The sequence below is a fragment of the Eucyclogobius newberryi genome, unplaced genomic scaffold, assembly GCF_026437365.1.
Source record: "Eucyclogobius newberryi isolate DKJ021-1_F unplaced genomic scaffold, fEucNew1.0.hap1 SCAF_3, whole genome shotgun sequence".
In the NCBI taxonomy this organism is placed as follows: Eukaryota; Metazoa; Chordata; class Actinopteri; order Gobiiformes; family Gobiidae; genus Eucyclogobius; species Eucyclogobius newberryi.
Window position 1 is genome coordinate 21,150,124 of NW_027315945.1, and position 26,117 is coordinate 21,176,240.

Consider the following 26,117-nt stretch of genomic DNA (forward strand, 5'->3'; position numbering starts at 1 on the left):
GAAATGTTTGGAAGTGGTTGAAAATGCACAGAATAGCTAGACATTAATATGTGCACTCCAAAACTAAAAGCCCAACAGCCCAGCTTGTGTGTTTGAAACTGACCGTAGCCGTGCGCTCTCTTCATGTGGTGTTTCATGTTGCTCTTCTGAGTGAAGCGGATGCTGCAGATCTCACATTTGAAAGGCTTCTTCCCCGTGTGTTTGACCATGTGCACCTGCAGGGCGCTCTTCTGGTTGAAAGCCTTGTCACACTGTGTGCATTTAAAGGGCCGTTCACCTGAAAAACAATTGAGGATTAAGTTCCAATCAGCTATAAGACAAGATAAAGATTATTATGCTCTAATCATTATTATATATGTGCATTCAGTGTACAAAAACACCTCTCATGACATCTCAACTTTAAACGCTCTTGAATTCACACCATTCCACTGCTTATTAGTTTGAGCTGAATATATTTGAGTTTGACACAATATGTCCCACATTCACAGGAAGCTCTTGTCCTTTCAGAGCCAAGTGAGATTTGTTTTGGTGAGTCATTCTAACCAGAGTGCTTTTACAAAGACAGATTTGGTAACAAGTGACGATTTCTTTTTCTCCAGAGTCTGAAAGACAGCTTTTTTTATTTATATATTTTTGAAGTACTACCATACTTGTAAAATTCAGGCAGCAGACTGCAGTATATCTAACTTGTCACAACTTCTATTGCATGTAAATATAATATATTATTCAGGAACACACACAGATATTTTGAGACATATGCGTGATGTTGTTTTTGGGTAAATGATTGCAACTACGAGGACAAGGGAGAAAAGGAGTGCACAACATTAACAATATGCTCTGACAGTACATATATTGTCTTTGTGGGGCAAACAAAAACCTCCAAAGTAAGAGAGTTAGAAACAATAGCACAACAGTTAAAGAAGAGCCAGACTTGTACCTGTGTGTGTGCGGTTGTGTCTCTCCAGCTGACTGCGTTTAGCAAAAGCTTTGGAACAGGAGGAGCAGTTGAAGACCCGGGGTTTCTGGGAGCTGGGGGAGGGTCCCGGCTGATGCACCCGTTCATGTTCCTGTCAACAACACATGCCCAAAATGAACTGCTCAGTCACACATCTTTATTACTGTTTGAAGAAGTGACAGAGTAGATGGACCTCTGTTCAAACTAGAGCATGGCAACAACATATTTCAGAGAATTGATTTTACCACGTGTACAGTCTGGACTGTCAGAATGTTACACTGAGAAATAACCTTTGTACTTCTAGTTTGATTGGAAAAAAACTGTTATTACCACAGAAAACAATTACAGATGTCCATGTGTTCTTCTTAGGGTTGTAAAGAATATAGGTACTTATATACTAACATGACTAAAACTAGCAACAAATCCCAAATAAACCCCATAAACATTCCAGAATAGTTTTAAAATATGCGTGAACATTTTCAGAACTGAGTTTTGATAAGAAACCTCTAATGCACCATCATTTTAACATCTTGGTCAAACATAATCTTTTGAGTTTTGAAAATGTCTGTGCCTGGTGTGCACAATTATAAATGGCTTGGCTCCTGGCTGTTTAGAGCACGACACCAACTCAAAACCCTTCAGACTCTGTACGATCCACAAGAACAGCCTCTCGTGATGACATAGTGGAATATTGTTCCTACTTATTGTTAATATTGCCAGACTATATAAAGTCATGTGTTACAATCCAAGACTTTAAAACTGAACTGAAAAAGACTCTTTAGGTCCCACGCTCCAATGGCACTGTGTCTGAATGTGTGTATCTGTGTCAAGATCTATAGAGCTGAAGTAGTACTGATTGTTTTAGTAATAGTAATAGTACAGATACAGGAGCAAAGAAATGACTTGAGTAAAACTATCACATCAAAATCTAAAGCTAAAAGGACTGAGGGGCCGAATTTAAAGATTTCCAACATATTTTGACAACTCTGCTGGTCAAATGTAGTGACCTTGTATAAGATTGTGACAACATGATCTCATATCGAACAAAAACATACATAACTGGTAATCCTGACTCTGGCTCCATATCAGAAATGGTAAAAAAGAAAAAAGTATGATTTCGTAAATTACATTCTATTAAATAAAGCAATTGTATCCTTTATCATTATCGCGGTATTAAAATCAGTGTTGAGTAGCAGGCTTTTTCCTTAAGTCTATCCTTAGAAATTGAATTTGAAATGACCAATCATTGAAATTTTTAAGATAAAGACTCACGTGATAACGCAGTAAGTAATCTCAACACTAAGCCCTTCAAAATATGCTTTTGACCATTTATTCTATAGCGTCAACACTGCCGTGATTCATATTAATTATCAGTGTTCATAACATTACACCTAATTAGTGCAGTGCAGTAAACAGGAACATAACCTAAGTACGTAAGTATGCATTCTTCTCACCAATTAAAAGGGTTAATTATGAAGACACTGCTGAATAACAAAGGAAAAAATACACTGGCTTTTCTTTGATAATTTATTTTGCTTAAACATTTGTGAGAAGAGCTGGCTGTAATTAAAACATATCAAGGCAGCATAACACCAATTAAGGTTAGTTCATTACGCTGATTATGTGCTAAAATACTGAAGAGAAGTGTCAAGAGCAGTGGTGGCAATTAGTCTGATAACTCTTATAACACTTGTGCCTGTGATCACACTTTATCAAGCCACTGTTCTGCTATAAAACTCTAATTATAGAATGCAAAGTGTATCTGCAGGAAGATACTTTATTTTAAAAACTTATGAACTTACAACAATGAAAGCTGCTCGCCAACGCTAGGCTTATTAGTCCCTTTCAGTGTTCATCTGCAAACACTGCCTGGTCTGTTTATGTGGATTTAAAATGCGTGCACCTTTATCTTGAAGGTGAATTACGGCCCTTTACGAACGTGCACCTCCAGCCTGGTTGTTTGCACAGAGTCGCACTTTTCCCACCCGTTGTGCCTGGTGCTGGGTGCGGGTGGGTCGGCTGTTTGTCCAGAGGAAGATTGGCTTATCTATCCTTTTTCATTTAAAGGTGTGCGTTAGCTTGTGTGTATTGCTGCGAGTGCGAAGAACCCCACTTATTTCTCCATTAGCATCGAGATGTTAGCCTAGTTGCAGTATGTATTTACTTCATCTCCATGGAGACAAAGTTAGATAAAGCAAACTTGAGTCAATAAAAAAACGATTGTACTTAGGGTGGATGTTTTAAGCGATGTTACCTTTAAGTGCGTGGCTCGTTTGAACGCCTTATTGCAGACGGGGCAGACGTGGCAGCGGTCCTTGCCGTGAGCCTGTTTGCAGTGGCGCCGCAGGGAGTTGGCGTTTGGAAACATCTGGTTGCAGTAGAAGCACTGGTTTCTGGAGTCCGCCTCTGAAGAGACATCCTTCAGCCCTTTATGAGTCTCTTCTGCGATCTAAAGAAAATGCAATGCCACATTACATGCACTTTAATGGAGTGTTACCTCAGCTCACAGTGTACGTTTGGACTCTTTTAATGTGTTTTATGTGTCTCCTGTTATGAATTCATCTGTATATTTTTTTTTGATGGTTTTGGAGACGGTAGTGATTTTTCAAAATTCCATTCCTTTTCATCCCCGCGTTTACTATGATCTCAATTAAATGAAAGCCAGACATGACTTACCAGTATGACCTGCTGACCCGAGGTGGTGGCTTGTCCCTGCAGAGTGGGGTCATTCAGCACAGCAGGAAAACTCTGACCCTATGAAGAATTTTCGAACGAAAAATTACACATTGATTTTTTCTCCCCCAGTTAATATAAGCTCTGTGTTTTCCTGTCGTACCTGCGCATTGAGGTTGAGAGTGACTCCGTCCAGCATGCCCTGAGCGTCTGCGAGGGTCAGGGTCACGCTGCCGTCACTGGCCACGGTGGCGGGGGACATCACCAGGCTCTGAGACGCAGCGCTGTGGGACAGAGCGGAACCGGCAGGAAGGCTCGTGACTGAGGCAGAAAAGACAAGATTACAAAGACTTTAACTTGTGAAAACCATTTTCACTGTGGCGATAATGAAATATGCGATTGTCTAATCTGTCTAAAACTGAATTGATTTGTCTAAGATCTAAACAAACTGGTTTTCATTCACGACGAACCTCATTATCGCTAAAATATATTATTACTGTGGGTACTGTGTTGAAAGTATAATTTGTTGGAGACACCTCTGAACTGTAACCTTTATCTTTTTCTTTGACAATGTAGATGCAACTGACCCAATTTTCTGACAGTTTAAAGAATTATTAAAATTATAAACTTCAACAAAACTGTCAAACTGCAGACAACGAGCCAAAGTAAAATCTGAAATATAATCATTTTCCACTACATTTTAATGAAATGTGTAGTTTTACCTGTCATATGCACTCTAAATTGGAATACAAAATAATCAATTATGCACATCAAAGTCAACACTCCCACACTTGTGCATGTTGTGTATCTACTCAATGGGAAATGATCGGTCTTCACTGCCTATGTTTATGTGCCGCCGATGAGGGTTTTGATTAGAAAACAGTAATTACACAACCCAGAGGTCAAGGCCGTTGAACGAAGTATAAGTTGAATGTTTTCATGTCAACAATAAGTATATTCAAGAGTCAGTATTTTCAGAAAGCATCTGATATCTTCTTTCACCGGAGTGCTGTGCAGCTTATCAGTCACCATATTAGCATACAGAGTGATGGGAGGGCTTTAGCTAAATCAACAAAAGTTGGGATAGCTCTGGCCTCTTTGAGGCAGTGGGGATGTTTTTACACTTTGAGTGGAAATGGAGGGAGATTGAGAGCAGGAGATGGATCAAAAAATCGGATCAAGTCTCTCACTGACACGCGTCAACATCAGGAAACCTACGATAAAACCAATCCCCTTCGCTCACTTCACAGCACAGAAATGACCCAGGTGCAAAACGGGAAAGGTGGTTGCTGGAGTCATTTGTCCAAAGTTGAAGGGTAAAGGAAAAAAATGAATCAAAGTTAATTCACTTTCAGACATATACGCCTCTTGATACGAGTGTGATTTGACAAATACTCTGCCTCGGGACAGGAGTATGTCAGTTAGTGACTCATGCCTCTACTGTGACTGTGGGATTTGTAGGCCACTCACTCACTGACATAATTTCAAGCGTTCAATCAGGAACATCATTAGAGTGCAGCAAGCCTCATGCAACGCACGGGAGGAAGAACTATGGGAAATCTAGAGGCTTCAGCTCACGCTCAAAAATCCCCTGCTGCACAATCAACAATCCACGCTTCTATATGACACAGATCACAACCATTTCCAACATGACGTCCCTAGATTCACTTTTGAGAATATGTCAAGTGGGTCCCGACTGGTTCCAACTTCACAACTAATGTGAGCATGATTAAAAGGAAAACTGAAATACTTTGAATTTCTGCAAAAACAGTTGGACTTTTACTGATTTTCACAGAGGTTTGTCCTGCAGTAAGTGTGCCTGAGAGCCTTTTCATCAGGAGACACTGTTGGAATCAGCTTTACTCCAGAAGAAATCAGTGCAAATTTGTAGTAGAGAGTCATTTTAAAGTGGCAAAAGTCAAGAGCCCTTGCAACAGAGTTTATGACATTTCCTGTGACATAAAAAAGGTTTTAGGGTAAATTATAATAAACCTTTTGTGGCTTATCAACGTAAAGTGTTGAACTGCTTCACTCCTCAGCGCGCCAGCAGACGGCGCCCTTGTGCCCTCTAATGGTCTCTGAGGTGATTTAATTTGTTTTATACTCAAACATTAAAACAATATACAAGACCAAGGCTAAGGAGCCCAAAAGTAGTTCAAAATATAGGTTTCTAGCAGGACTATGGACCATGGTTTTGCATTACTTGGAGTGCAATGAAAAGAAAGAGAAAGAGTTTATGTAAATCCTTATGCAAAACTGCTGGAACCAGGAGCCTTGGATAATGGATATTTGTGCTTTTTCTCTGCATTGTGTGTCTGAAGTCTTGTCACCAAACTAAGATTTCAAACTGAATTTCAATACTAAGAAATAGGCTTGATGCTCAGAGAAAACCCGTAATCCTTGTACTCGCGCTGCTCACCTGACAGTCCAGTGTTGGCGGGACTCGGGGGTAGGAGGTGGTCATTAGTGATAGTCAGAGTGGCGTTTGTGGGCTGACTGTTGAGAGGTGAGGCCAGTCTGATGCTTCCATTAATCTCTGCACCTCCAGGGTTATTATGCTGTGGCAGCAGATCTTGACCTGCCAAAACAGAAGTGTTTTCAGTTAGATGTATGATTTGCTAGTTTATTTCAGTAGCATTAATTAAATGTTCTTATGTATACACTTTAACCTACAAAGCACACATACAACAAAATGAAATCCAGCAAAACGGTGTAAGCCGAAACTCCAGATAATTAAGATTACTCATTTTAACAATGTTCAAAGTTTATCTGTAGAGCTCAATTTGTACACAAAGTAATTCAAAGTGCTTTACATTACAAAAAAGTATGCATTAAAATCCCTAAACATACATAAACATAAACAATCATTATGAAATTTACTTCAAAGAAGTGAAGATAGCAGATAAATTATTTTCCTTTCAGTCATGTGCACAGCTAATGACCGGGTGAAAAATCTTTATTTTTTTACGCTTTGGACTACTATGATTATAATTGATTTAAATTAAAGTCACCAGTGACTGCTGCTCTTTGAAACATAACTCATAGCCTCATAACTCATCAACATTTATGCCTGTCATTAGGCTATTAAGTCTGTACTCCTATGGGCATATTGTGTGTTGTTTGTTGTAGTGGTTTTGTAGGCTGCCAGCTTCACCATCTATCCAATTTAACATTTGTATCATTTTCATCCAATTCAACACTTTTTGTCTTTCGGATAATCCTCTTTAGGCCTTTCGTTTTTAAGTTTGCATGCGTCCACTTTTCTCTCACACACATACATTGCGTTGCCATGGATACTTGCACAGAGGGGAAATTGGGCTATGCGTTGCTGCTGCTATTTTTTTTCCTCAAATGAACCGAGATGCAAACAGTGACCACAGGCGCTGTTCACGCGCTCCAAGCACCTGCTGTGGCTCTTGAAACGTAGTAAAGGTTCGTTAAAAAGATTGTTCAATGGAGTCTTCACAAAACTGTTGGCGAGGCAGAGCGCTGAAAGCCACTGTGTCTCCGTGGTCCTCGTCCCCGTGGCTTTGTTTAAGTGATAAAGGCTCGCTAAATCTGCGCTATGAGACCTATTCTGCACATGCATATCACATTTACGCTCTAAAGAATAGATGTTTCCAAGCTGAATATGATTGTTGATGGGAGTATATTTTTGTACAATAATAACAATAGAACAGCAGTAAACTGTGTGAATACATGCCTGATATGGTGAGCGTGATCTCCTGAGTGCTTCCTGCTGCAGAGCCGGAGCCCACAGAAGCCTGAGCCTGCACTTGGGCAAGGGCCTGAGACAGACTGGAGTTATTAAAAGTAAAGGTGATTTCTTGGCCGCTGTTGCCGCCGGATACGAGGCCCGAACTGGCCATCACGTGACTGAGATCCTGAGAACCTGGATTGAACACCGCAGAAAACATTTCACATCAACAACAACCTCAGCTTGTAATATCAGGCTCAATTTGAATAGACTAAATAAAACATGCCTACATAAGAATGCATTAGAGACTATATATACAGAACAAATGATTGAAAACAGGGAAGAAGCGGGTACAGGACTGATGGAACCAAACCTTTGTATAATGAAAAAAAACAACCAACCAGACAAAAAGACAACAAAAACGGTTTCTAAATAGATTACGTAAACCATAATTCTCGAGCATCCCAAGAAATGTTGTGGTACAATTACCTTTATCAAAATAACAGAGATAATATCATAACTAGGAATAAAATTGCACGGTTTAAAAATGTCATGGATATTAATATGTACTAGATAATAATAATAATAATAATAATAATAATAATAATAATAATAATAATAATAATAATAATAATGTAATTTAACTTAAGAATGTTTCATGTTTAACTATTGCATCTAGAGTCTGACTGATAGAGGAGAAAATCATGCATAAGCAGTTTGGTTCTGCACATTCTGGTCATCTTCAAACGATGATTATCACGATTATACAAAATGTACCCCAAACAATTATTCTCTATCTATTTTTATCACAATAGACAATATTATTCTTTATTGTTCGATCTCTAGATAGAAAACCATCAGGCTAGCTCAAACCACAAGCAGTTCTTGTTTCAGGCTTTCACACAGACCTGCAGGGTCGTGGTCAGAGAGGCTGGCCATGGTGACCTGTGCCGGGGTGATGGAAGGGGCCTGGAGGGGCAGGCTGGTCAGGGGGTGGAGCACCACACTGGCCGATGATGAGGGGTCAGAGCTGGACAGGAGCTGGTTTCCTGAGTGGGACACAAGCCCAGACTCTACGCTGAGGGGCTGAGAGAGGAGACCGCCCTGCTGTAAAGTCTGCTGCAGGAGGGTTGGATCGATCTGGGGTGAACACAATATAACAGGTCATGGCTCGAGTAGAGAGTGATGCTCGTAAAAGTACCAGTGCAGCTGCAAAAAGAAACAAGGCCAGACATGAAGTGAAGAACAAGAACAAGAAGTGCTAGGTCTGAAAAACAACACCGTTTGGAAGTTATACGCTGTTTTTGAATGAAGCAATCTTTATTTGATGATATTTTCTAGTGTCATTTCAGAAGATACTAGATGTTGTATGCAGTTATGATTTATGCTATTGTTTGCTTGAGATTCAAACTAATTAGCAATTAACAAACATATTTAAATTGCAGAACCAACAAACCGTTGATCATATTTAGTTTGGCTTTGAGTGTAATTGTAGTCCGCAAAAGATTAAAAAGTCAGTAGAGGCTATTCAAACTTATTTTGAAAGCCCTAAATGGAAAAGGAAAGAACAAAAGAGAATGTTGTGGTTATTGTTGTGAAAGAGTGTAACCTGGAGTGTGATGTTGTTGAGGTTGCTGGCGTCAATGCCAGAGATCTGGACATTGGGGCACACCAGGTTAGCTGGGGTCAACTGAAGTTGGATCCCCTCCAGTGTCGTCAAGCCATCGGACAGAGAGACGGTGAGGTCGCCCGCTGCTGCAAAACAAAGCAATAATTTAAATGTCAATCTATTATTCAAAGTCGTCTCACACAAGATGATTGGATAATAACACTTTACAGCTTTTGACTTGTCTATTGTTGTATAAACGTCATTCACAAAACATGAGTGATTTGTATTCTCTATTCTGTTAAAATATGATTGTTTAATGAGGGACTATCATGTAAAAAGGATGTCACAAATTACAATATCAAGTTTTAGTGTTTAGAAAAAAACAATCTACATTTTACAGTGATTTATGATAATTGACACTATGACCAAACAGAAGGGAAATCCTTGAATCTTCAAACAAATTACCATTCCTGTCACAAGCCTAAACAAATCAAACTAACATCCGGATAAACAGCCATCTAAAAATTCTCCCAGCTGTAATTTTTTTTATTACAGTATGTTTATATTTTGAACTGAATAATCATGGTTATTGATTAACTGAACCCAATGTAAAATAATACAAATACTTTTAAATTAATTATCAATTATCCAACTGGTATTAAGACCTAAACTATTCAGTCAAAATCAGATTAACGTGCCACACATTTGTAGTTCTCCTGATTACTTCTCAAATCAAATCCAGACTAGAGATAAATGCAATTGACGTGTGTGTATTGTTACAAATTAGAGTTTCTATTTCAACTAAGACATCAATACGTCTCATCCCTTACATTTTTATATAAACAATATCACTGTAACATTTATGTACATGCACCGATCTCCCTGATCTGATGGAAAAAACCCACAGGTATATTTAATTGGTGAAAAGTATTTGAATACATCAATTGTGTAGTTTTGTGGCTGGTAAAAGCAGTGTGAAAAACACACAAATTACAGCTGAAAAGCTACATACGCCTATTTTGGACTGTAATGAAAATCATTTTCCAAAACAGGTAGAAGCCACTTGACTGCAATTTAGTAGAAACTAGACATTATGATTCTCAGAGCTATTTGGCACTTGCAGTTTTGTGTTTTTGTCAATCAATACTATTATATAATTTATTTGTATTTTTAAGGTCATAAAAAGCCTGTTTTTGTTCCTTTTGGCCTGTCACTTGTGGTAACTGCAGTGGGCCATTAGTCGGACAGCATGCATTATCATGTCCTTAGGCAAGAATAAATCTGATCAGATGGAACAATGAAGCAGATTGGCAATACTGTCCGTCCCACGGCAGGTGGGAACAATGAACAGTAGAGCTTTAAAAAGTGTGTCAAGTTTGTAAAAAACTATTATAGTTTTATTGCATTATATTTCACACAAGCTACCCCCACTAAAGAGCAGCTAACCAGAGTTTCCATCCTTCATCTCCTGTAGCCATGGTAATTCCTAAGCACTAAGCAGTGTAGTTTATAAACAGGTTGTGTAAATCCTGCATGTTACCAACAGACCGTTTGCTCTGTTGCCTCGTGCTGCTGATCCCCATGACTCACCTGACATAGAGCCTGGGAGGATGGCTTGTCCGACGAGCCCAGGTTGCAGCAGGGCCTGGTCCAGTCCCGTGAGGCTGGTCTGCAGGTAAATGTTTGAATCGTTGTTTGTCGTTTGGAGCAAGCCCACAGACTGCAGACCTGTTTGCTGGCCCTCCCCTGAAACCCCCGTCTGCGAGGTGCTGGAGTCTTGACTGGAGTGACTGTGCGCTGAGGCCGAGCGCTTGTTTTTGCGTTCACTGTTTGGTCTGAAATGACACTGGATGTGGGTTTTGCGGTGGCCTGACGTTCTAAATCGAAGTTCACAGAAAGGGCATTTGAAAGGTTTGGAGCCGGTGTGGAGGCGCATGTGAACTTTCAGGCTGCCCTTTGTGGAGAAGGAGGTGTTGCACATGTGGCAGCTGAACAGTTTTTGACCTGAAATCATACAAAAGGATTTCAAATAATATGAGCAAAAACTCCAAATGCAGCAGTTTAAAATGTATTCCATCATGTACCAAAAGTGTAATTAAAAAGTAATAAATAGGATCCACAAACCTGTGTGGGTCTTAACATGACTGTCCAAAGTAGATTTGACTGTAAAACTCTTGCCACATTCGTCACACTTGTACGGCCGCTCACCAGTATGGATTCGAATGTGTCTAGGGATAAATAAAGGTATCGTAGTAATTAAGTAGTAGAAATCAGGCCAGCCGAGGAAGGCAACATAAAGTGAGTTGGATAAGGACTGATACATTTCCAAGGACAAGCAAAATAGGTTTTGTAGCACAAGTTGGGTAATCAATTTGGGTTTGAATTTTCTTTTAAAGTATTGAGTTGGCATGATGTATGTCCATCCTTTAAAGATTAGAATAAGCACCACAGTAACAAAGGGGAACTATTCATTGGTCAACCGTATTGCTATGAGAGAGCATTGCAAACGTGACAATCACTAAATTCAATAGAAATGATAGTGTGAAATTAGCAGCAGTCACAAACTGTTAAAACTGCTTATATTTAAATATCCAACGATAAGATGATGTATTCAGATAAGTAACTCTGATTTTAAAAGCAGGCTTGACACATAATTGCTTCTGCACTCTGATTTTAAAAGCAGGCTTGACACATAATTGCTTCTGCTGAGTGTATGCGGAGGAGGGTTGGCAGGTTGACCTTTTTTTGCTTTCATTTGCTTTCGATGTTTATTTATGACGACCTGTGCGACTGAGGCAAAGGAGCTGTTATGAGTGAAGTGGTGTCTCAGACAGAAAGGTGAATGTCAACCATCTGTAAAAACTACCAGCACCTGGAAATGCTGCCTTATGTATCGTCAAATATTACCTGACCAGATCACTGGGTTTCTTGAAGCTTTTGGTGCAGTAATCACAGCAGTTTGCAAACTTAGGTTCAGTCTCGAGGTCCACAACCTTGTCCTTGATTTCGCTGATCCGGTCTCGCTCTGCTGCAGACTGAGACAGAATGCGCTCGGACACAGAAGCGTCCTCCCCCGGGTCTTTGGCCAGTTCTGCTGTCTGCTCCTCAGTGAAAGTGATGAGCCCCAGACATCTCCGCTTTGAGGCCTTCTGGTCCCCGTCTTCATCATCATCCTCATCATCGTCATCATCATCATCCTCGTCATCCTCAGGATGACTTTCAAGACCTGCAAGTTAAAATAATGTCTCTGCTTCTTGCCTTTTGGTATCACCCATAATATCACTTCTATGCAATGACAACGCTTCAACAAATGTCATATTTGAATAAATACTGAGGAGCATTACAATATACATGGTACATTTACAAAAGATACTAATATGATATACCGGTAATAATGAATATTTTTTCAGTCTGTGAAGTGAAACTGGGGCGGACTGCCAAAGTGCTGCTTACAGCTCTTACTTCCAAGTTTACAAAAGATAAAACCATCTTTTATAAGATAGTGGACAGCGGTGTGTGGCTTTTACAGTGTGTACTCTGGGGGAAACAACTGCCGTACATTTGCTCATTTACTTGAATAAAGTAGTGCATTCCAGCATTAAGTAAACTGTTATCAATGCTTTGTAACTTTTGTTTCAGACCGTTTGTGGTGTAGTCATCACCTTCTTCACAGTGTTGTTAATAATAGTAGCCATGACCTCATATACAAGAAGGTAAAAAAAGAGAAGATTTACCCGTTTCGTCAATAGAGTGCTCTTTCTTCAAGTGCTTCTTAGACAGCAGGCTGGTCCTAAAGCTGTCACCACATATACTACATTTGTAGGACTTGATGTGTGTGATCATGTGTCGGCTCAGGCTGCCGTTGGTGGTGAATGTGGCGTCGCAAACATTACATTTGAAAGGCTTCACACCTGACACAGAAAACAAAACAACAATTCACACATTTGGAAAATTGAAACATTAAGGTGTTAAAAAGTGTTTTATCAAATTTCACATGTGTAGCTTACATGTGAACACTGATTAATTTATATAATTATAGTCAAAATTATCAACACATTTTTAGCTGCAAACTGCTAAATAGTCCAAAAACAAAGGAGCCATCTTTGCAGAGCAGTATGAGACAGCTGCAGCTGGGGCGCACCTGTGTGTGTGTTGAGGTGGGCCTTGAGCACTCCGGCTGACACAAATGATCGTCCACATAAAGGACACCTGAATGGTTTTTCCCCCGTGTGGGACCGAACATGCTGCTTAAGGTGGCTGGACTTTTTAAATCCCTTTTTACACCAGCTGCATCTGAAATAGAGAAAAATCATTTTTTACCAATTGTAAGCGCTATTCAAAAGCATAATAGAGGTAATCATGAAAAAAAAATTGAAAAAAACTGCTCTTCTGGATTTTAAAATAATTGCTCTTGGTAGAGGAGGAATAGGGCTGGAATGGGATGTATTTTGGACTAATCATATAAAACAGCAGCAACACTTTAAAATAAGTAAAGCACTACTGGCTTATAATATCTTATAAAACATCTGTGTAAATGCTAATAATGTATTATTAATAAACAGTTTTCAATAACCAAGTGATAAATTTGCATACAATTACTAAAAAACAAATCTGATCAGAGACACTTTTAAGGCAGAAATAATGTTTGCTTTGGCCTTCCCATCTTTTATGTAGATTTGCTTTTGCCTTTTAGACTCTCACAAACCTACTATCCTCTGGCCTAACCCTGACCCTGTAGTTCCTCAAGTTTTCCCATTTATAATTAATTAGTTTTGGTACATTTTGATTCAAACTTGTATGTATGATTAATAATGACAACAGAAGAAGATGGTTGCATATGGCAGGATGAGGATGAAGAGATTATGGAACATTTTGAGATTATCATAACAATTTAAAATCAAAGTGGCTGTGATATTTTCACTCCCAGTTTAAACTTGTTTTGTTTGTTTGTTGTTTGGGTTCAATATAAAAGTGTATTGAGATGCTGCAGACCAAATTGCATTCCTTTATAAAAAGGTCAAACTCCTCAACTTGTAGGTCAAGTGCGAACAAATAAAAAAGTTAAATTAGCTCCTAACAAAAGTTGGCAGCCTCATAAATTCTAGAGCAACTTTAGAAAAACCTTCCCATAAAGGTGCAACCTCTCTGGGGGAGGGTTTGACGTCCATGTGATTGTCTCCATGGAGATGTTATCACTCGACCAACAAATTTCCACAGCTTGTCTTGTCTATGTCGATGGAGACAAGCAGATGACGGCGCCAGGCCAAGTTACAGATTAGATTATGTGGAGAGGTTACTTAGTGCACCTTTAATATGTCAGAGGTATGTCAGAGTTTACTATGACCCTCACATTCTCCCTTTTGCTATCAAAATTCAATAGTGTTTATAAACGCCTGCTGACATTTCACCACAGCATCAGAAAGAAATGCAATCAGTCAGTCACAAAAACAATTTCTTTAGTCAATAAAAACTTTATTGCTACAGTACAAAATAAACAATAATATTGTTGTTATGTTAGGAGGTCCCTCGATCCCCCAACACCAATGCAGGTTTATTATGTTGGTCATATTCAGTTTTACACAGCCCACAAAAAAGAATATAGCAGTTGAACCCTCGAGTGGGAATGGAATCAGGAAAGAGCTGAAGAAGCGCCTTAAGGCAATCGAGACCCTGGTGATTCCAAGACTGAGAAATCCAAAAGAAAACCTCCAGGCAACTACTATAGCAGTGTGCAGCCTAAGATCCCGCTACATGCTTCAACAGCGTGACCACCAATGGTAACCCAGAACATAAAAGGATTATGTCTCTATATTTGTTAAAAACTCGAGTACCGGGATGAAATATAGTAAAATGTAACCTGTGAACTCGCTTGCTGTTGTCTTCGCTGTCGTCCTGATAGTCCTGTGCCTCGGCTGTGAGCTGCAGTTCATCCTGACTGTTCTGCAGAAGATCATCAGTCTAAGAAAACAGAAATGTAAAAGAAGACATTTCATCAACAGTCATTGGTGATAATTAAACAGGCAGGTCTAATAAAATGTTGGGAAAGTGGGACGTACCACTTCAGCACTAGAAACCAGAAGACTTGGAGCGGGATAACTGGTGGACAGCGCTTGAGATTCGAGGGTGCTCGAGTCCTGCAGCTGCTGGACGGTGGAAAACTGATTCTGATTATAGCTCTGATCACTAATTGTGAAACCTAAATGAGATTTTAGAAACAAATACAAATAAGAAACAATACATTAATGACAGCAATACTTAATCCAATTCTGTCCAACAATATATATATATATATATATATTGTTGATATATATATATATCAACAATATAATAGAGGCTGTATCATCAAAGAAGAAGTACCCAAGCTTCTCCCCCATTTTGAGTTGAACAAAATTAGATTCTCGACACAATTATTTTAAGTAGCTTGAAGTCATGTGGCCTTGTACTTTAACAATATTGCAAAAACGTAATGCGGTTTTATGAGCCGCGAAGATGGAGTTAAAGCTGGTGGTACATGTTTTATAAAATTACATTTCAAACAGCCTCAAACTATCAGAGTCGTAGTAACCGGATAGTGGCAGAGAGACCTTGGTGAACAGATATACCTTGTGTGAGGGATTGCTGATCAAAGCCGGGCTGGGGAAGTGCTGGGTTCTCAAATTGACTGATATTCTGAGGCAAAGCATGCTGAGTGCTCACATAGGAGTCTGTATCACAATACACAGAGGAGAAAAGCATAGATTGTTTATTACAGATGGAATGAAATCCAGTACTTTCTAAAGATAAAGGCATAGCAGCGTGTTGCGCACACAATTGGATGACGGGGACAAAGCCAACTTTTCAAGGACATCCGAAGTTTATCAAATGGAAAGACTAACTTGCTCAGACTTTGAAAATGGACAAATCTGCCAAACATCGGGACAAATAGGACTTATGCTACACTGATTTCCTACGGACTGTATGTTTTTATTTTGTAGTATAGAAAAACAATAATTATTAAGAAAAAACTAGACACAATCGTATCAAGTCTTAGGTAAAAGTTGTATGTTTCTTACCTTCTCCTTGCACAAGTGGTTGATCAGCTAATGTTGTCTCCAGTGTCACCTGCTGGTCACCATTCACCACCTCCGTCTGGTCCAATCCCAGCATGCTCTGTTCCTCGGCTGTTGTTGTGGATACTTGTTGTAGGGTGCCATCTGATATTTCCACCTGAATATCAGTCGTCGCTCCCAACGGGTCGTCCGCTGACTGGTTCTGCAGCTGCTGGGCCAGTTCATATCTGACAAAACACCAAAGGCAGGAGCAGAGGTGGGGAGAGGAGTCAACAACAGAACACAAAACACATGTATTATGTCAAAATATCTTAACAGGATTAAAGTGGTCATTAAGAAAGCTTTGGCAGAAGTGTAAAAATGTACAATAATAATCCTGTCTCTAATGTTGAAAAAGATATGACATGTGACATATATTTGCAAAATGTTTGAGTATAAATGTGGTTAATATGTTAAGAGGTTTATGAGCCGGACCACGCCTCCTCTTCAGCCTTCGGACCACACCTCTATTACCCAGAAACCTTCTTATACCAGCCCAACGCCTCAGTCACCGCTTGACTCTGTTCTCTCATCTCGACCTCCCTCCCCTTGTTATTTGCTTTCTTTCAGCATTCAGTCCCCTAAGAGTGGGGGAGACGGAGCCCCCACACCGAGTCCCTCGTCCCAGCCAGCGGTCTGCAGTTTGAGTTGCCATGGATCACCAGTGTTATTTGCACATCTTAGTGGTGGTGTGGTCCTTGCTTATGAACTACTGATGGTTTACTGACTGAAATGCCTCACGCTGAAGAAGAGCCAAATAATGATGTTGAAATATCCTGTAGTATTTGATCGAGTTGAGTCAAGTGCCGGTATTTCAACACATTATCAGTTTAATAATTTCCGACCCATGTGGCAGGTTATAGAACTTTTCATTGTAGAATAGCAAGATATGAAAGTCCATTATATAGTTGTAAGTTGTAATGTGTTAAGACTTAAGTGGGAGTGAATGATAAAAAAACACTACTGTTCATTCAAAATGTTGGTCAAGTCTAGGCCAAAGATCCAAACCCCTTAAACAAAATGTAAATATAGTGTCTCACAGACCTGTGCGTCTTCATGTGCTTCCTACAGTTGGGTGATGACTTGAAGGTTTTCTGGCAATAGGGGCACATGTAAGGTCGTAGGTCACTGTGAGTGGTCATGTGACGACGCAGGCTCCCGCTGGTGGTGAATGTGGTGTCACACATGAGGCACTTGTAAGCCTTCAGTCCAGAGTGGGTTCGAATGTGAGCTTTGAGCACTCCGGACGAGGAGAAACCACGACTGCACTGCACGCACTTGTACGGCCGTTCTCCTGTATGAGACCTGGACACAGGCAAAGGGGTTTTTAAATGTAACTAAAATCTGTGTTTATGAACAGCTCACACAGACAACTTCCTTTCAGTGACTTTAAATCCTTCCCCTGCTTTATGAGCTCAATGACCTTTAAGTAAAACTGAGTATGATGAGGTTACACAACAGCAATATGCAACAGTGAGAATCAGAATCAGAATAGGATTTATTGCCATTTGTCAATAAACAAAATTCCCAGACATAGGAACTTGTCCTGGTGATTCGGTGCAACACAAACAACAAAACATTGAACACTGAATACTAAATATGTACATAATAAGGCAGAGGGATAGAAACTGTTCTTGTGACGGGAGGTACTGGTCCGGATGGACCGTAGCCTCCTGCCTGAGGGGAGTGGCTCGAATAGTCTGTGTCCAGGGTGAGAAGGGTCGGCTGTGATCCGACCTGCACATCCCAGAGCCCTGGAAACGTACAGGTCCTGCAGAGATAGAAGTCTGTAGCCAATTACCTTCTCAGCAGAGCGCACAATGCGCTGTAGTCTCTGTTTGTCCCTGGCTGTGGCTCCAGCGTACCACACGGTGATGGAGGAGGTGAGGATGGCTGTGTAGAACTGCACCATCATCTCCGCTGTCAGATTGGCTTTCCTCAGCTGCCGCAGGAAGTACATCCTCTGCTGGGCCTTCCCGGTGAGGGAGCTTTATGGAGTCACGCCTGGAGGTGCAGCAGTTTGTGTACAGGGAGAAGAGCAGGGAGAAAGTACACAGCCCTGTGGAGCTCCAGTGGTGATAGTCCGAGTGTCTGAGATTCTTCCCCAGCCGCTCGCACTGCCTCCGATCCGTCAGGAAGTCAGTGCTCCACCTGCAGGTGGAGTCAGGCACGTTGAGCTGGGAGAGCTTGTCCTGGAGCAGAGCAGGGAGGATGGTGTTGAATGCCAAGCTGAAGTCCACAAACAGGATCCTGGCGTAGGTTCCCGGGGAGTCCAGATGCTACAGGGTGAAGTGGAGTGCCAGGTTGATAGCGTCGTCCACAGACCTGTTGGCTCTGTAGGCGAACTGCAGGGGGTCCAGCAGGGGGAGGTGAAGGACTTGAGGTGACTTCAATTGACTTTATGACAACAGACGTCAGCGCCACGAGTCTGTCGCTGACATCTATTCAGTCATTCATTCAGGAAAGCCGTACTTACAAGTTACAAGCAATAAAAAAATATTCAACTTTAATGAATAAAACATTACACTTGAGTCTGCAAATTAGTCCCTTATGCTCCAAAGTCAAATCCTGCAACGACAAAGTCCAGGGCGGTGGTGGACTACGACAGCTTAGCTAAAGGCTTACCGTTCTACAATTTACTTTAAGTCAAATTAGTAAATGTGACATAAACAACCAGTATTACCATACTTTTTGAATTGAAGATTGAAAAAACGCATTGCCAACCATGAGATTGAAATAAGGTAACAAAATAGGTTTGTTGAAAGAAAAGATGTGGTCATTATGCTCTGCGTGAAATCAGCTGTCATGTCAACATCGTTCTTTGCCACCTAGTTAAAGGAAGACAAGGAAACCGTCACTGGATTTAAATAGGGACTTCTTGTTTGAGATAAAGGAGCGTCTTCTCAATCTACTGGATAGAAGGAGCAGATTGGAACGCATTGCCAATCTCGGGGCACAGCAAAAATGATCCATTATTCATCTTAACCTCTAAGTTGCAACTGAAAATGCCACACATATTAAGGAAAGTTCAAGATAGCAATTTCATTTCAATGCAGGCCCATGGGTATCTGTAGATTATGCACATTATGATTTATATTATTTATTTCTATGTCAAGTATCAAAACAGCAATCCAATAAATACGATTTTTTTAAATGACCTTGAAATACCTTTGAGGATACTTTTATGGCTTGGCAAATCACTTTTTTCCCCTAATACCCTGATACAATCTCATCTCTTATCATCGGTTTTATGTTTGAAGAAATAAATCAGTTTTGTTCACAGTACGCTCCACAGTATCTGCCATCTATACATTCTAATTTAACTTTAAAGTAAGTTTAACTAAGTTCTAAGGACCTGTCAGATAAGATTATGAAAGATGTAAAATATTAGGATTGCAGCCTTAGAATTATAATCACTGCAATAATCCAGAAAAAGAGCCTTCCATAGCTGTTAGATCTACAGAGCTACACAGATGATTAACACATTCCAAGCAGACGGGGAGCCCGACACTTCAGTGGGAGGTGAGACGTTTGACAACTTGAGGATAGATTAGGCACAGTTACAGAATATATCATTATAGTCAGACCTGACATGCTGTTTCAGGTGGCTGGATTTCTTGTAAGCCTTATTACAGAACTGGCATTTGAACGGCCTGTCGCTTGTCACCACATCAAGATACTGTTGGAACGCCAAGCGAGGGGTCTGGGAGAGGATGAGGCCTGGAACAAAGGAGAGAAAAGTTTCGGCACAGTGCATAATAAAACACAGTGTGGTTTAATGATTCTTTTTACCAAAATCAGTGATGAGAATGGGCTCTTGTAAGGGGATATCGGGCAAAGGGGCGTTCGTCTTAGGCACTTTGGTCTTGTTGGATTTTCGGGGAAACTTATGCTTTTTCTGCTGGGAGTTTTTGAAGTGCGAGGCGATGTGCGTTTTCCTGTGGCCCGTTGTTCGGAAGATTTTGTCGCAGTGAGGGCAGGGGAACGGCCGCACACCTGGAGGAAAGGACAAATGTTCACCAAGCGTTCACGGTGGCTTTATCCTAATGATTAACACTTTAACTTTATGGCTGATTAATAAAAACAGAAGAGGATGTTTGCAACTCAACAGATGGAAAACAAACACAAGGGTTATAATCTCCAAGCGCTTCACAACATGAATATCTCACTCTATTTTAATAGTTTCTTATAATTTATTAGGCCCAATAGAGTCATGTTCACATCAGATAAAGATGATTGAAGGCGATGTCTAAAAAGTAAATACAAAGCTCTTCTGGCGCTGTATCTCCAGAGGAATTTATCATACACTTCAGTTGCAATGTGGGTAATAGTCATCATTCATAGCTGAATAAAAACCATTGACTTGCATGCTCTTCTACTTCACTCATAATTTACTGGCTTTTTGATTACAGCCGTGACAAGAATGAGAAGACCCTGAAATAGCGGTCCATATGCTCGTTCCCCCCGAGTTCAGCCCTTAGCTCCGTGCAGGTGAGGGATATGTGGCTTACCCGTGTGCAGCCGCATGTGCACCTTCATGCTGCCAGATGTGGAGAAGCACTTGAGGCAGCTCTGGCACTCGAAGGCCTTAATACCAGTGTGCGTTTTCATGTGTGCGGTGAGGGTGCTCTTCACTGCAAAAGCTCTGTAGCACTGTTTACACTTGAATGGCTTCTCGTGGGTGTGGATGCGAATGTGGCGCACAAGGTCGCTGGGTTTTTTGAACTCTTTTGTGCAGTACGGGCAGCCGTGCCAGCGAACGCCATTTTCCTCTCGGATGGAACCTGGGTCAGTAAAAAGGTTTTAGTATGGAAAGTACAGCGGCTGTCAATCCAAAGTTAGATATGAATTGATAAGAATAGTTTAAAATGATATTGAGCTTCATCAGAACAAGTCCACATGATGACAACAAGAAAGTAAACTATTATTTAGAGTTGAAAATGACGATTGCTTAAAAAAAATTGCATTTCTAAAAATCAATGCTAAGGATCAAGCCAATTCCTTAGTAACTGGGAACCATTTTTCACTATTTAAAAAGGTGCACAATGTCACTTTTCTATTTTCTATTTCTCTCCATTGTGAGAAGCTTTTCCTGGAATATGCAATTGAATGTTATTTTATTTATCTTGCAATTATTCAAGTTCACGTTTTATTGCTCAGAAATACTTTGAAAGCTCTATCCCAACAAAGGTTACTTAGCGCCCCTTTAAGGACTGTAAGTTACTTTATATAGAGTGGCGAGTAATCAAAATACCTGGCATTTGTATAGGTTTCTTGAAGATGCTTCTTTTCTTCTCTCTTATTCTCTCTAGAACTTTCTTGTTTGACACTGTCGGCATGTGTATGTTGTTGCTGCTGTTACTGTGGAGGTTTTCTATCGGTCTTGGGGCTGTATCATCTTCGGGCTGCACCACACTTAGACCACTGTTCTCCAGAGCTTGCTGTGAGAGAGCCACCCCAAAAAAATCATCATAATAATAATGCAGTAATTTAAATTAAAGCCACGCATTTCTTACAAAATACTTGTTTTTGCAAATACGGCACATCTATATCAAACAGCAGTGTTCTGGTCGACCATCTCAGACCGGCAAATTGTACTATCAAAGCCTACATTAAAACCGCCAATGTGAATTTTGACTTACAAACAACATAAATATTGTGATTTGCCAGTAAATCTTAACCCATTTTGTACAATACAATGTAGTATATATATATCTGAACACACTAACACATTTACAACAAAGTCATGTTCTATCATGTCGACAATTCTCAGGACTGTTATTGTTTGTCATTTCAAAAGTACAAACTTAGGCTCTCACCTGGAGGATATCCTGATTGATAGCCGTCTCGATGGGAATGGGAGGTTCGGGAGGCTGGGGTTGGCTGGTCTCTCCGCTCACCTGTTCGGACAGCTCTAGAAGTTGTTGGATGACATCTGTGACCCCCTCGCCCTCTGACCCTCCATGTGCCTGACCCGAGGCCTCAGTTTCCTGTCAAAATATCAATTATGTAATGAAATACAGTTGGGAGATGGAAAGAGAATGGGTACAAACTAATACCAAGTCTCCAGAGCATGAAATCAGCGGAGCACCATCATTGACAAGACAATTAAAGGTGATTTGGAATTTAATAATAATCATAGGCATAATATGGTGCAGCAATTAACCAGAATCAGGAATTCATAAACTATGAATTTGCTTTGGTGATATGGTGCAACATAAAACACATGATAACAATAGCTAATGACAATAGACTTTGACTGAATATAAAAACAAGAAGTACAGTCTGTATGGCCCATGTGAGACCAGAGGAAGGTTTTGAGTTGAAACAAAACATTTAATTCAAAGACCTTTTATTTTTACACTAATAAGACTGGTTAAAGCCAATGTACAAAATAAAGTTTAATAGGAAACAAAATACTATGCACTGCAGAATAAAATACTTTCCTTACCGATGCACTGGAAGGCACCTCCATGACAGAAATATGCATTTTGCTGATGTGGGCATTTAGGCTGCCCAACTTCTTAAACACACAGCTGCAGTCCATGCATGGAAACATGCCCCCTTTTGCCTACAAGCCAAAACCACATGTAGTATTTATCAAAGGCTGGATAACAAACATTTTTGAGACAAAAAAGTAACACATAATTTTTTTTTTTTTTTTTTAATGTTTTCATCAACTTCAGAAGGTTTGTTTTTGTAATTCCAGTTGCCTTCTTCTCCTATCCTGTGGACAATACTATGTCAAAAACATCCGCTTTCCAAAAATACTGCTGTCATACAACTGAAAATGCAATATGTATTTTCATTTTCAGATCAGCAAACTGTCATGTACCAAAATTACAAAAGTTACATTTCCATTATCAGTTTGTTTGAGTCATCATGTGTAACCTTGTATCATAAAAAGTTTCATACAAAAGTGAAGATTGTGCACTTTCATAAAATGTTGATATTGCACTGTGTTTTCCGAGCAATACGAAAACGAAAAAAGGCATTAGCATAAAATAAATGATGCATGCCTCATCTGCAAGTTTCAGTGATCAGAATCCGAATCCCTTCGTAAGGAAAGACATCAGCATGTGAACTGTCATTACTATGGTGCATTGCTCTGACCTCCCCTGAATATGAAAGCATCTGCCTCGAGGGAAACACAAATACACCACGCTTTGTGTATGTTATTGTACAGATTACGGCTTTCTGCTCACAATATGATAGTGAAACAAGAGAAATCTATTACTATTACTAATACTTTAGTCAACAAAATCAAATCAACAAGATGTGTGAATTGCATAAATTAAATACAAGAGTTAGTGAGGTATTGCAAAAAAAATATATTCCAGCAGAACGTCAGGGCCCACACAAAAATGTGTTCCCCAACTAAGAAAACAATGGAAATAATTACATGCTGTGCAGGGGAAAGAGAAGAAGTGGGAGTTTTAAATACCAGTGTTTTTATAGCATTTGAAGGGGCTCTAATAAGGTGTTAGGTATTAAAATAATAAGGTATGGTGAGAAATGTGGGCACCAAGGTAAGATGTCTGAAAATATTTGATTCTTGCATTCTTGCATGTATGGTTATAAACATTGAAGTGCTACACAGGAAGTGGAACTGACTAAAGCGAACCGAAAGTGTGTGAAAATAACAAGAACATGAGATGATACGATGTAGGTATTTTTGTAAGGAATATGAATTGTTGTATAAAAACGTTCAAGGATACAAGCCTGTTATAAAAGTCACATTACAGCTACAGTTTTTGTATTGAGTGAGATGAAGGAGAGAGAACTTGTAGAACAATGGGTGCAGTCACAGTTCTGAAAATACGTAAAGGTAAGTCCAGAAAACTTCCCATTGGAGCTGTCAGTCACACAGCATGTCCTTCAAGTAATCAAGTGTACAGTAAATCTGAAAATAGTCAGGACATTTACCTACGCCAAAGAGTGTTTGTGGGGTGTGGATGATGATGTTGTGATTTAATGTTGGCAAGATCTACATTCAAAAAGAATTTTAAATGTTTCTATTGCCAATTTAGTAAGTCAGAAAAGGGTAATTCAAAAGGTTGCAAAACATAAATCTAAACCAGCAGATCCAAAACGATAAGAAAGGACTGTCTGTGGAGAGGTGATCTCACAGTAAGGATTCAGCTTTTTAAGGATTTTTTGGCTCTTAGACTTTATTTGACAGGACAATTAAGTCCTTATACAACCAAGAAAATACCTGATATAAAGAGAGTCGACCTAAATAACTGTTAATGGTATGTGATTGATGAGCAAAAATAAAATAAGCGCCTACGTGAAAACTACTGGGATTGAAAACGTTGTAAAGTAGCCCATTTGGATGTGAAGGCTCACTATCTCGTGCCTTTCTACAGGAGACTGACATTTAAACTCTGATGATTTATTTCCATGACCGCTGAATATAAATCTGTACATGAAACAAAACCGCAAGTCCTGATGATATTTATTCATCCAGTCAGTCATCAGGACAAACTCAATCTGGAACATGAAAGCTGAAGTACACTTGTGAAAATTAGATGCATTATTCAAACTGACCATCTGCTTGGCTTTTGACAAGTAATTCAAACCTGTGGTTGCATTGTGGGTGTGTTTTTAACATCAAATACAGATGACCCATCAATCAGTGGATGAGCTCTGGACCTCATAAACAAAAGATGTGTTAAAACAAGTGGCAATCTGTTAATGTGATGATAAGTGATATATACAGTGGGCACGGAAAGTATTCAGACCCCTTTACATGTTTCACTCTTTGTTTCATTGAAGCCATTTGCTAAAATCAAAAATGTTAATCTATCCATCCATCCATTTTCTACCGCTTGTTCCCTTTCGGGGTCGCGGGTGACTGGAGCCTATCCCAGTGACTTCGGGCCTTAAGCGGGGTACACCCTGGACAGTGGCCAACTCGTCGCAGGGTCAAAAATGTTAATTTTATTTCTAATTAATGAACGCTCAGCACCCCATCTTGACACAAAATCAACCATCACTGCATCCCTCCACCAGTCGGGGCTTTATGGCAGAGTGGTCCGACGGAAGCCACTCCTCAGGGCAAGACATATGAAAGCCTGCATAGAGTTAATGAAAGACTCTCAGACTATGAGAAATAATATTTTCTGGTCTGATGAGACCAAGGTTGAACTTTTTGGCATTAATTCTAAGCGGTATGTGTGGAGCAATCCAGGCACTGCCCAATACAATCCCAACAGTGAAACATGGTGGTGGCAGCTTCATGCTGTGGGGGTGTTTATTAGCCGCAGGGACAGGACGACTGGGCCAGGACGACTGGGTGCAATTGAAGGAAAGATGAATGCAGCCAAGTAAAGACAAATTCTGGAAGAAAACCTGGTCCAGAGTGCTCAGGACCTCAAACTGGGCCGAAGGTTCACCTTCTACCAAGACAATGACCCTAAGCACACAACTAAAATAACAAAGGAGTGGCTTCGGAACAACTCTGTGACCATTCATGACTGGCCCAGCCAGAGCCCTGACCTAAACCCAATGAGCATCTCTGGAGAGACCTGAAAATGGCTGACCACCAACGTTCAACATTCAACCTGACAGAACTACTTGTTGCATCATTCCCAAGAAGACTCATGGCTGTACTAGCTCAAAAAAGTGCTTCTACTCAATACTGATAAAAAGGGTCTAAATACTTGATTGTGTGATACCTCAGTTTTCCTTTTCTTTTTAATGGGGGTCAGGATGGGGTGCTGAGTGTCCATTAATGAGAAATATATATATATTTTTTATTTTAGCAAATGACTGCAATAAAACAAAGAGTGAAAATTTTAAAGGGGTCTTTTAATATATATATATATATATATATATATATATATATATATATATATATATATATATATATATATATATATATATATATATATATATATATATATATATAAACAAAAACAAAACAAACAGTGAGATTACTATTACTTTAATAGCAATGCTTTTCTGATTAAAACAAGTTTGCCGAAAACATTTTGGACAATGTAATAAACAGCCAGTGACGCAGGAGCCCACTTCCGCCATGCTATTTCTGCAGATGAATGGCTTGCATTAACACAGCCTTCTACACAGCTT

The 26,117-nt window shown here is 39.9% G+C and overlaps 2 protein-coding genes across 4 annotated transcripts in view; one reads left to right on the top strand and one right to left on the bottom strand.

Annotated features, from left to right (window-relative positions):
- Positions 1-26,117, top strand: part of LOC140373461 (myelin basic protein-like) — a 68,703-nt gene that overhangs the window by 20,795 nt on the left and 21,791 nt on the right. The gene's annotated exons all lie outside the window — the stretch shown is intronic.
- LOC140373665 (zinc finger protein 236-like) overlaps positions 1-26,117 on the bottom strand; it is a 38,037-nt gene that overhangs the window by 2,994 nt on the left and 8,926 nt on the right. The window contains exons 7-31 of one of the 3 annotated variants that reach the window (XM_072460279.1): positions 22,474-22,593; positions 21,842-22,012; positions 21,277-21,463; positions 20,534-20,806; positions 19,815-20,018; positions 19,610-19,742; positions 17,067-17,327; positions 15,987-16,210; positions 15,537-15,638; positions 14,991-15,130; positions 14,792-14,892; positions 13,076-13,227; positions 12,669-12,845; positions 11,842-12,160; positions 11,059-11,162; positions 10,525-10,938; positions 8,935-9,077; positions 8,234-8,465; positions 7,332-7,520; positions 6,048-6,206; positions 3,792-3,949; positions 3,632-3,709; positions 3,210-3,404; positions 938-1,067; positions 104-277 (exon numbers count right to left, since the gene is read on the bottom strand). In XM_072460279.1, the coding sequence (XP_072316380.1) occupies positions 104-277; positions 938-1,067; positions 3,210-3,404; positions 3,632-3,709; positions 3,792-3,949; positions 6,048-6,206; positions 7,332-7,520; positions 8,234-8,465; positions 8,935-9,077; positions 10,525-10,938; positions 11,059-11,162; positions 11,842-12,160; positions 12,669-12,845; positions 13,076-13,227; positions 14,792-14,892; positions 14,991-15,130; positions 15,537-15,638; positions 15,987-16,210; positions 17,067-17,327; positions 19,610-19,742; positions 19,815-20,018; positions 20,534-20,806; positions 21,277-21,463; positions 21,842-22,012; positions 22,474-22,593 (4,540 nt within the window). Of the gene's footprint in view, positions 1-103; positions 278-937; positions 1,068-3,209; positions 3,405-3,631; positions 3,710-3,791; positions 3,950-6,047; positions 6,207-7,331; positions 7,521-8,233; positions 8,466-8,934; positions 9,081-10,524; positions 10,939-11,058; positions 11,163-11,841; positions 12,161-12,668; positions 12,846-13,075; positions 13,228-14,791; positions 14,893-14,990; positions 15,131-15,536; positions 15,639-15,986; positions 16,211-17,066; positions 17,328-19,609; positions 19,743-19,814; positions 20,019-20,533; positions 20,807-21,276; positions 21,464-21,841; positions 22,013-22,473; positions 22,594-26,117 lie in introns of all 3 variants that reach the window. The other 2 variants (XM_072460278.1, XM_072460277.1) reach the window with 2 other exon arrangements.